The 11184-nt window shown below is 65.2% G+C and overlaps 1 protein-coding gene across 1 annotated transcript in view; it reads left to right on the top strand.

The window, feature by feature from the left end:
- The window catches only part of LOC146588827 (dedicator of cytokinesis protein 2-like), a 78960-nt gene that overhangs the window by 5805 nt on the left and 61971 nt on the right, over positions 1–11184 (top strand). The window contains 12 exon segments of the mRNA XM_085317298.1: positions 315–450; positions 818–893; positions 1225–1304; positions 1686–1811; positions 2522–2646; positions 3287–3385; positions 3925–3997; positions 4699–4802; positions 6928–7117; positions 9948–10045; positions 10419–10508; positions 10856–10956. Coding sequence (XP_085173424.1) covers positions 315–450; positions 818–893; positions 1225–1304; positions 1686–1811; positions 2522–2646; positions 3287–3385; positions 3925–3997; positions 4699–4802; positions 6928–7117; positions 9948–10045; positions 10419–10508; positions 10856–10956 — 1298 coding nt within the window.

Raw genomic sequence — 11184 nt, 5'->3', positions numbered from 1 at the left:
CGTTGCGGCAGTGCCCCCGGCCCTGCTGCCTGGCCCGGCCCGGCTGCGGCGTGCCCGCGTGCATCACCCTTCCCTCCCGAGCTCCTCCGCGCCGCCTCGCCCAGAGGSACGGACACCCGGGCGGCCCCTCCGTGGGCGCCACGGGCAGGGGTCCCTCGCCCCGAGGGCGCAGCCGGGCTGCGGGAAGCAGACGTGCGGTGGCGGCTCGGCGCCGGCCCGTCTGTGCACCGCGCGGGGTGCCGGCCCCGGCGCCAGCCCCTCTCGCACGCTGCGCTGCAAGCGCCCAACACGCCCGACCCTCTCTCCCGCCCCAGGACCTGGGCAGCAAAGACCTGAAACGGGAGAAGCTTTTCCTGGTGTGCCAGATCATCCGGGTGGGACGCATGGACCTCCGGGAGACCTACAGCCGGAAGCTCAGCACGGGCCTCCGGCGGCCCTTCGGCATCTCGGGTGAGCTGCAGTCCGCCGTGGGCCCTGGGGATCGATCCTCCTCAGAGGCACTTGGGAGGGAGTTATTGATTTTAACTGCCTAATTAGCGTGCACTRGGAGCTCAGCCACAGAGTAATTACCAGGTGAGTTATTAGCAGGTGGTAGCTCGTTGCGTTGTGGGCTGAGTGCGTCCCCCAGGAGCAGAGCGGACTGCCCGGCTGCCGCCCGGCAGAGCCCGTCCGCCCTGGGCCGGGTCCCGTCCAGCCCCGGCCGCCGGCCGGTGCGGGAGCGGGGCGGCTGCCGCCGGCCGAGGCGTGGGGCAGCCTGGCGGCGGCATTCCCGCTGCGGAGCCTCCGGCAGCCGCCCCATGCCGCTGCACCGCTGCAGTGATGGACATCACGGACATCTCCAAGGGGAAGAGCGAGAGCGACGAGGACAAGCAGCACTTCATCCCTGTGCACCTGTGAGTGCCGCCGCGCTGGGGCCGCGGGCACGGGGAGACGGGCTGCAGCGGGGCCTGGGGTGGCCAAAATCCACATCTTTCCCGTGAAATTTGGCTCTGTAAGGAGCAATTGGTGACACGATGTCAGCAGGTCTGGGAACTCAGTGGAGTTAGAAAGGAGCGGCAAGCTACGGAGAGGGGAAACGCCGCTCCTGGCAGCTCGCTGGCACTGTGCCCGGGGCCGAGCCCGGGCTCGGGTCGGGGCCGCGTCCCGCCGGGGCCGCCTGCGCCGCGGGGTCCTCCCGCGTGCCCCCGGCGGGAAGCACCTCCGAACCCCTCCGTGCTCCGGCAGGGCAGCGGCCGACAACGACTTTCTGCACGGCATGATACGGAAAGCGGTGGAAGGGAAGGACATCAACCACAAGGGCCAAGGTAGCCGCTGCCGCGGGCGCTGGGCGCGCCGTGCCCCGGCTCGCCGCCGCGGGCGCGTCGCCCTGCGTGTGGGATGCCTTTGCCCGCCTGAGCCCCGGCGCGGCGCCGGCCGCTTCCCGCGCGCCCTGGGGCTGCCAGGAGCCGGCTCCAAGCAGCGCTCGGGCGCAAGAGTGGGGCGCCGAGGGGAGAGCCCCCACGGCAGGCGGTGCTGCAGAGGAGGCGCGGAGGGGACCCGCGTCCTCACGGGTTGGGGGTGGTGGTGCCTCCGGTGGGACGCAGGGTCCCTCCAGGCCAGCTTCGGGCGCAGAGTGTCGTCCTGGWGCCCGGATGAGCCGCCGGAGGTGCTCAGCGCGGCGCCGACCCTCTCYCCATCCCCGTTAGGGTTCTGGGTGTCCCTGAAGATGCTCTGGGGAGACCTGAGCCAGGCACGCAAAGACCATCCCCACCTTGTGGACCGCAGCACAGTGGTGGCACGCAAGCTGGGCTACCCGGAGGTCATCATGCCAGGCAAGAGGGAGGGCTGGGCCACCGCCGCTCTGGGCGGCCGTTGTCCAACGTCGCGGGCTTGGGGTAGCGCTGGGGTCGCCCGGAGCAGGCCTGGAGGGGTGCAGGCGAGGGTGCACGCACGGGGACGGGGACGGGGACGCGGCTGTGCTCGGAAGTGGAGCCTGCTGCCAGCTGCGCTGGGATGCAGCAGTGGCATCGGGAAGCGGCAGCACTGGGATGTGGTGGCAGCACTGGGATGCGGTGGCGACACTGGGATGCAGTGGCGACACTGGGATGCGGCGGCACTGGGATGTGGCAGGGCTGGGATGCGGCGGTGGCGTTGGGAAGCGGCAGCACTGGGATGCAGAGGCGACACTGGGATGCAGAGGCGACACTGGGATGCGGTGGCACTGGGATGTGGCAGGGCTGGGATGTGGTGGTGGCATTGGGAAGCGGCAGCACTGGGATGCAGTGGCGACACTGGGATACGGCGGCGCTGGGATGTGGCAGGGCTGGGATGCGGCGGTGGCGTTGGGATGCTGCAGCCCCAGCTTGGAGCTCCCCAGCCGCACCGCCGGGTTTCCAGGCAGGGGCAGGTCCTGCTCGGCATCCCGGGGGTGGCACGTGCTCTGCCAGGGCTCCCGCCTGGCGCGTCCCTCAAGGGCCCCCGGCGCGGCAGCGTGCAGGGGCCGGAGCGCCTGGCTCACCGGCTTTCTGGTGCCTCTCCCCAGGCGACGTCCGGAACGACATCTACCTGACGCTGGTGCAGGGCGAGTTTGACAAGGGCAGCAAAAAGACGCAGAAGAACGTGGAGGTGACAGTGTGCGTCTGTGACGAGGCCGGCAGCGTGGTGCCGGTAAGGCTTCCGGGCGCTGGCTGCCGGGGCCAGGCTCCTTTCCCGCGAACCGGCGCTCCTGAGGTCGTCCTTCAGGACAGGCGCCCGGCGGGCAGGCTCCGAGCTCACGCAGCCGCTGTTGCCCTGCGTCTCCCTCTCCGGGGCGTTTGCTTTTGTTTCAGACTCGGTTCTTACCCGATCTGCGAGGAACCAGGTTGTTAATTACTAAGGCTCCTACTGGGCTTTTCCAGAGGCGCTGTCTCCCCCCACCTCTTTCCCCGCATGCGATAACGAGTTTCCCGCGCTGCGAGAGGAGCTGGGTCCTGGCAGCACTGGGGGATCGCGCGTCCCTCGCGTCCCCGCGCAGCCAGGCCCTGCTGGTGTGGATGGGGCATGSGGAGCCTGTCCGCAGCCGCAAGCTGGGCTGCGGAGCGATGCCGGGAACCGGCTGGAGACGTCCGGGCACAGGGACGCGAGGGGGGACGCAGCAGACGGGTGGGAGGCCAAGCCCGCCTGGTGGGCAGGGGCTGGACCAGCCTGGGCTGCGGGGCTGCTGTGGCTCRAGGGAGTGCCAAATACTCCAGGCCTTCGAGTATCTCTGACCTGAGAAAGAGCTGTAGAAAACAATGTCCAAAGCTGAACGTGAAGCGTCTCTTTGCAGAACGTGATCTACCATGGTGCAGGGGACAAGCCGGTAAGCGAGTATCGCTCTGTGGTCTACTACCAGCAGCGACACCAGCGATGGATGGAGACAGTGAAGGTCTGTACGAGCCTCCTCGTGTGGMGGCTGAGGTGGGACTTCTGCTGCAGTGGTCAGTGGTGGTCTCAGCAGTCAGTGTCCCTGGTGAGGTCCCCTCCAGCTCGACCCCATGGGCAGGGAGGCAGATGTCCCGAGCATCCCTGCTGGCAAGGAGCTTTGGGGTGCAGGCTTACGAGCACGCCCGTGGCTGGTGGTGGTCCCCCGTGCCAGACACACCTCTCCCACGGGCTCAGCCACGTGTCCTGCCAGTGGAGCCACACCTACAGCCGACACGGGGAAGAGGGGGAGGCGCGCAGGTATGTGGGTCTGCGACAGCACCCAGAYGTACACCTGCACAGCGGCCCACGTGCATACAGGCGCAGGCACAGGACACCTTCCTGCCTCTAATTCAGCCTCATTAATTGGAAGAAAAGCACGTGGGACTAGATTCAAGCAAATTCATGGTTCGCTGCAGCCTTTGCCTAAGCGCAAAGGGGTCTCTGCCAGCCAGGTCCTCCGGCCTGTGCCCCACTGTGCTCACATGGGCTCCTCTCTCTCAGATTGCTGTTCCCATTGAAGATGTCCACAAAACCCACATACGATTCACCTTCAGGCATCGCTCCTCCAGTGACTGTGAGTATCTCTCTTGTTCAGGTCTTCTGCTAATGTTCCCAGYAAAGGCTGGAATGGAGGTGGTCTTTCTGCAGCTCAGGGGATGCACAAACACGAGCACCCTGTGAGCAGTCCTCACCTTGCACCCATGTGAGAATGCACCAGGGATGCTGTGAAATCTGGGCTCGGATTGGGGGGGGGAAGCATGCCGTCACCCCTGTTTGCTCTGGGTCCCAGCTGCCCATGGTGAGGCAGCGGATCCCTGGGAAACTACTGCCTCCTGCACAGAAACCGTGCCCTGGCTGTCTGCGCCGGCTCTTTGGAGCGTCTCTGTCCTGCAGTGTTTGGCTGCTGCAGCTGCAGCCTGCGGCCAGGAGTATCGGCTGCCCCGGGAGCAGGGTGCCGCCGTCAGCCGCTTCCCAGCGCCGGAGAGCATCATCCGCTTTTCTGCTCTCTCTCTTTGCTGTTCTCCAGCAGTTGCAAGCAGATACCTCTCCCAAGTGCGTCAAGGAGACTAAGCGGTCTCGCTGCATGTTGTGCAAAGCCTGCTGATTTCCCTGGCACCACCTTCTCTGGAAAAGGCTCCAGCGGCAGGAGGGCAGAGGCCCACTGCTCCTGCTCTGCAGCCCCTGAGCTGCATCTGCCCTTTCTGTGCCCATGCAACACCTCTTCGGGCTGTTCCTGAACCCACTTCATCTGCTTTGTGTTTTTGTCTCKCCTAGCTAAAGACAAAAGCGAGAGGATTTTCTCCATGGCCTTTGTGAAGCTGATGCGACCTGATGGTACAACCCTACGTGATGGGGAACATGACCTTTTCTTGTATAAGGTACTGGCAGAGCCGGGCAAAGCAATTGCTGTGAGCTGGAAGGCAGCGCAGGGCGCGTGTTCTGCAGCAGCCTGCACCCGCAGGCAGAGCCCCAGGTGGCTCGGGGGCCGCTGCGCTGCTGGCACGTGCCCAGAGCCGCTCTGGGTGGTTTCCCGTCCTTCCCTCCTGTCCTGCCTGTCCGGGGACCTGCTGCGGCTCCCTGCACGCCTCCTCGCTGATCTCTGCTCCGCTCCTTTGCTAATGGCAAGTTTTGTTTAGAGAAAGGTAACTTAAGTGTATCAAAAGTGAGAGGGAACAGCCCTGAAGATATTTTTTACATTTTAGCTGATTTCACCAGGGTTTGGCTCCTTAAAACTGCTTGTTTTTTCCTTCTGAGAGAGCAGAGAGAAAATGCGAGGAGGAAAACCTCACTGTTCATTTAAAAAACGCAGCCAGCTCCAACGCTGAAGTACGAAAGGCTGCAGGAATAACTGCCCTTTCCTCTCGCGTTGCTGCTCCCCTGCTCTCGGGGAGCTGGGAGCAGTCGCAGACATGGAAAACAGGCGGCTGCGAGTTAGTCCCTTGCTTCAAGAGTGAGCTCAGGAGGTGTTTCACATGTGCATCCAGCATTTCACCACCCCTTTCCRGCAAGGGAGCTCCAACCTCTCCTCCAGGAGGTGATTTTCCACTCCCAGAGTCTTGGCTATTCCTGATATTTAACTGAAATTCTCTGTAATTTTGCTCTGCTCTTCCTGGACGTGTCCTTATGGGTTTACTCTTGGTAAACCTGTCTCCCTTCGCGGGTCCTGCGTCTTTTTGAACGCACAGGTTTGTGCCCACTGTCGGCCTCAGCAGCTGGGCAGGCAACTGGGCCAGGGCGCCGGCGAGCCCGTTCGGGCTCCACGGCCCTGCGCCGGCTCCTCTCCGCCCGCACCGGCCCCGACCCCGAGCGCCCGGGCGAATGGGCGCCCCAGCCCCCGGGGGTTAGCCCCGTGCTGCGCTGCCGCTGCAGTTTCTTTTCCATCATCTTTCTGACGTCTGGCACTATTCCGGCACGGACACGGAGAGAGATCAGTGCCTTGTCCCCCAGCAGTCTTTTATGCTTTAGAAACGTGTTATCACCTCCCTTTTCTGCCTTCTCATCAGGCAAAACATCCGAACTCTGGAAGTGTTCCCCAGGCCAGAGCGCGGCACGCAGCCAGAGCGCCGTGCTCCTCCGGGGCGAGAGCAGCTCCTCACGCGTTGCGCTCCTGGATGCGTTTTGTAGCCCTTGAACGCTTGCCGCCGCTGCCCTCGTTGAGCCCAGGCCGCCCCTTGGCACCCTCAGCCTCTGCGCAAGTTGAGGTTCCCGCGTTTCGCGTCCTCCCCTGCCCCGGGCCGATCCAACAGAAGATTCCTGCTCTTCCCTGTGACCGCTGGCGGTGATCCTGGGAGCCAGGAGCTAGTTCATCCTTTTACCTTAGTTTGCCAGGGGAATGTGAATTACATGCTTTCAGCTCTCGAGACCTCTTGATCTCCTGCTGGTAAGGAAAGGCCCCAGATGAAGCCAGTTTTCCCTGTTCAGGCTCGGCTTCCCTCCGCAGGAGTGGAGCGCTTACACGAGTCAGCTGGAAGCTATAGCTATCGCTAGGTAAAGCTGCACGCTGAAGGGAAAAGCAAACAAGGATTCTGCAGCCTTTGTCCGACGCGTAGCAGAAAGCGAGTTTGTCCAGAGCGGCTGCAGGCAGGAAGAACCGCGCTGCGCTGCCTCGCCGCCCGGAGCCCGGCAGGCCGCGGCGACGCTTCCCTCGCCCGCTGCCCGCTGCCGGGCACAGCTGGGAAACGGGGGGTCACGGTCCCCGCACGGCCCCTGCGTCCCCGCGGGCGCGAGCCGCCCGCGGCCGTCCGCACGGACCCCGCGGAGCAGGCGTTGATTTTCCCGCGTTGCCTTCCCGCTTTCGGGGGCTCTCGAGTGTTATCGAGCTTTGAACCCACCGCGCAGGGGCTGCCCGCAGCTGTACGTAGCTCTGCCGATTGCACCGCCCCGCCGCGCAGCGCAAAGCCGGGGAGGGTGGTGCCGGTGGCCGCCTGCGCGCGGGCGCTCTCCCGAGCGCCCCGGCTGCGTCTCCTCGCGCCCCGCTCGTYTGAGACGTGTGCTGGGTCGCAGGGCGACGGCCGGAAGCTGGAGGACGCCAGCTCGTACCTGCRCCTGCCGTCCGCGAGGAGCGCGCCGGAGCCGAAGACCCTCCCGGGCGCCTCATTCCGGGCGAGCGCGGGCACGGCCGGCGTGAGCGTGTCCGCCCGGGACAGCTTCCAGATCTCCACGCTCGTCTGCTCTACGAAGCTCACCCAGAACGGTGAGTCCCGGCGGTCGCCTGCCGCCTCCCCGCGGGGCCTCTCCTTCAGGCACGGGAAAGGAACTGACGTTACCGAATACGCGTTCCTCCTGCCCGAAACCTCACGCCGCGTTAGCAGAGGCGCCCCAAAAGCACCGAGGCAGGGGAGGTAAACGCTGGCTGTAGGACGGCGGTTCCCGGTCACCGCGGWCACGCGCGCCCCGCTCGAGCGAGCGGTGCTCTGCTCTGCGCTGGGCTCGGCGCTCCAGGTGCCCGGGCCACCTCTGCCAGCCCTCGCGGTCACGGCCGTGGCGGCGGCCGCAGCTCCTTCCCCGCCGCCCCGGTGCGCGTAGGATTCGCCACCAGCTGTTTGCAGATTACTGCGCCTATAGCTCAAGCCTCTGAGGAACTTGTAAAGTTCCTTTTTCCTTTTTTTTCCCCTCTTTTTTTTTTTAAGGTTATCTTTTGGCTTGCCCGTCTGCAGAGCCTGTCCGAGTTAGCAGCAGATGGGCTTTTCCGAGGTGGGGAAGGAGCACAAGCGGCGGCGGGCTGCAGGTCCTGGCGGCGCCCGGCACCGCGGCCCCTCGGGGCCGAGCCGGCGCGGGGAGCTCCAGCTCCTCGGCCGCTGCAAACCCTCGCGGAGGGGGAGATTAACCCGCCGCCGCCCCGGGGAGCTCAGCCGCCCCCGCAGTTCGGGTAGGGAGTGAGCTGGTCAGGGCTGCCTCCCATCCCGCGCGGCCTTCGGAAACCGCGAAAAAAACCTTCGGAAACTGGGCTGTGTTTAGAAACAGCGKCTCACGTTACCGAGCTCCGGCTTTTAGCTGCTTTGCCCAGTTCTTCGCGGGTCGGCCAGGAAAGTGCCTGGCTCAGACACGGACACATCAGCATTTATAGACAGGATTTTGCCTTGGCGAAAACGTTTTGGGACGCGGTGGAACAAAAAGGTGCAGAGCACCTTGGGAAGCGCTTGGCAGTTGTGCGAACTGCTTCACGCGCACGCCTGAAGCGGGGGGCTCCGCCGAGGACGGGCGCCGCGGCCGCGCTCTCGGCGCGCACGCGAGCTGCTGCGGACGGGTCAGCAGGGCAGCGCCTGTCCTTCGTGGACGACCGGAAAACGTGGAAATAGCGCCGTGACCGGGCCGGATAGCCAAGCTGCTGCGGAGCGGGTCCGGCGCCCGAGGCAGCGGGAGGGTGCCTGGCCGGAGGGCAGCACCACGGGCACCGGCCCCGTCTCGTCCCCACGCGGAGCGCCCTCTCGGTGAGGCCGGCGGTTCGAAACGCTTCGCCTCGGTTTTGCCGACGCCTAACGAGGGAGTGCAGCTGAGGACGCTGCACGCTGCAGCCCGGGCGAGGGCCCAGCGCCCGGGGACCGCAGCGTGCCGCCAGGGCGCACGGCGCGCGGCGCCTCGTCCGGCCGTGCCGGCGGCGCTGGGGCCGTTACGGAGCGGTGCCAGAAGGGCCTGGGGCCACAACGCTTCGGTTAATTCTCTTCCTGCAGCACAATTACAGCTCCTGCCGTAATAATCCTTTATTTAGCTGAGCTTTATGGCTTTCTGGTATTAAAAAAGTTGGAGAGCTTCCCGTGCTGAGCTGCAGCATGCCGGGCCTCAGGCTGCTCCGGGCTGTGCCGTGCCATGCCGTGCCGTGCTGGCTGGTGCTACACTGTACCACGCTGTGCCGTGCCAGCCGTGCTGAACCATTCCAGCCAGTGCTGTGCTATGCCATGCTGTGCTGTGCCGGCCAGTGCAGCACCATGCCTTGCTGTGCCGTGCCGGCTGGTACTGCACTGTGCCATGCCAGCCGGTGCCACACTGCACCACGCTATGACATGCCAGTCCATGCTGTGCCATGTTGTGCCATGCTAGCTGGTGAAGTGCCACRCCATGCCATGCCATGCYGTGCCATGCTGGCTGGTGCAATGCCGTGCTGCGCTGGTGCTGTGCTGTCCCGTGCCGCGCTGGTGCAGCACCGTGCCATGCTGCGCCGTGCTGGCAGCTGCGATGCTGTGCTGCACCGTACCGTGCTGCACGGTGCCGTGCCAGCCGAGGCTGCGCTGTGCCACGATGTGCCGTGCTGAGCAGTGCAGCACGGCGCTGGTTGGCACAGCGCCGCAGGGCCGCGCTCCACGGGCTGCGGCCGCCCTGCAGGGCGGTGTGGCACGACCACCCGCGTCCCAGCTTGCAGAGCCACGGCCGAGCTGGGAGGGCTGCGGCTGGCGCCCACGGCCAGCGGCAGCAGCGAGGGATGGCTGACGGCTGGCAGCGTGGCCGGGGCCAGCAGCGCCCGCTGGTGCGTGCGAGCGCTGGGAACRCCGCGATTCCTGCACGAAGATCGGTGCAACCCGGACGCTGGCTGCGCCYGGCAGTTCGCACCACCGTGATGCTCCAGGCTCGGAGACGCACGAGCAGGGTACACAAACCAGCCGCTGCCGTTGCCTGTGCCAGGCTGGGGACTGCGTTTACTCGTAACACTCCTGCTTTTGAGGAAGCTGCTGCTTCGCRTTTGACTTTTGGAATTTTATTTCTTGGTTACTTTCTCTGCGTGAGGGAGCGAAGAGGAAGTGACCGCCAGCACCCGCCCAGCCGTGCTCAGCACCGCGGAGCTGCTGGGGCCGCCCGCTTCCCCTCCGCTCTCCCAGGTGTCGGGGGTGCTTGCAGCCCACAGGGGAGCAGCGGGGCAGCCGCCCCCGCGCCTCGGCGGAGCCTCTCCCACTGGGGTCGCTTCCTGCCAGAGCAGGACCAGCTGCCCTGGCCGGTGCAGATGGGAACGGCAGAGCCTGTCTGCTGGCGTCGCGGGAGGCGCTCAGCGGGAAATAAAGTCTGTGATGACCCATTCCCTCCTTCCCCCGCAGTCAACCTGCTCGGGCTGCTGAAGTGGCGCTCAAAGCCCAACCTCCTGTCTGGAAACCTCCAGAACCTGATGCATGTGGATGGAGGGGAAGTCATCAAGGTACGTCGAGCGGCTCCTAGCGCCTTCGCTCTCCACGTTTTCCCTTCCCTGAACGTGCCCTTCGCCTCGCCCCAGCCGTGTCCCCATGCCTGGGCCTTTCTCGCTCCCTCAGCGCTGACGGACGTCACCGCTCCGGAGGGCAGGGCAGGTGGCATTGCCGTGGTGGTCACACGCGGAGAGGAACTCCAAACGCCCTGTAGGACAGATCAAGCTGGAGAGTTGTCTCCTGGAACAGGGCTGGGAGCCTCGGGCTGAGAAAATAATACAGAGGGCAATTCTGCCCCCAAGACAGATCTTTCCCTCTGTCAGAGATGGACCCGAGATGATGCTGGAGTTAACGCTCAAGCCCTTACAACCCTTTCTTCTCCTCCAGTTCCTCCAGGACACTTTGGATGCCTTGTTCTCCATCATGATGGAGAATGCCGACACGGACGTCTATGACACGCTTGTCTTTGATGCCCTGGTGAGTAGGTTCCAGTCCCCCCTGCCTCGCTCTCACCGCGGGTCTGACTTGCCAACCAACTTTCCGCCAGCCTCATCTGCTCAGGTGCSTTCAGCCCTCCCCAGGCCAGGCCAAGGGAAGCCCAGCATTTTGCTCCGATTCAGCAGAAAAATTACCAGAGGTGCATCTGCGCCTCCGAGATCTGCTCTGCCCCAGAGGAGCGGGTGGGCTAGCGGCAGGAGGTTCGGACAAGCTCAGCAGCTCCCACGGGGGATGTCAGCGCCGCTCGGGGCTTGGTCTGTGGGCACCAGGCTGTGCCCTGGGCGTCCTGCGACRTTCTGCTGTCCCAATGTCCGCCTCTGCCGCAGGTTTTCATCGTGGGCCTTGTCGCCGACAGGAAGTTCCAGCATTTCAACGCGGTGCTGGAGGCTTACATCCGGCAGCACTTCAGTGCCACGCTAGCCTACAAGTGCGTTGGCAGGGTGCCAGCAGCGTACRGGCACGGGGACCGGGACAGGGACTGGGATGAGGACCGGGACCGGGACCTGGCTGCCCCTGAGGTCGCGATGCGGGAGCCCGGGAGCCGCTGCTCCGCAGGAGGGGAGGTCAAATCCGGGAGCGGGAGGCTCTGGAGCCCGGGAGCGGCCGTCCCCGCAGGAGGGGAGGTCGAATCCGGGAGCGGGAGGCTCTGGAGCCC

The sequence above is a fragment of the Rhea americana genome, unplaced genomic scaffold (assembly GCF_003343005.1).
Source record: "Rhea americana isolate MKP2758 unplaced genomic scaffold, rheAme1 scaffold_495, whole genome shotgun sequence".
In the NCBI taxonomy this organism is placed as follows: Eukaryota; Metazoa; Chordata; class Aves; order Rheiformes; family Rheidae; genus Rhea; species Rhea americana.
The sequence above is the reverse complement of the archived record's forward strand: the minus strand, read 5'-3'. Positions and strand labels throughout refer to the sequence as shown.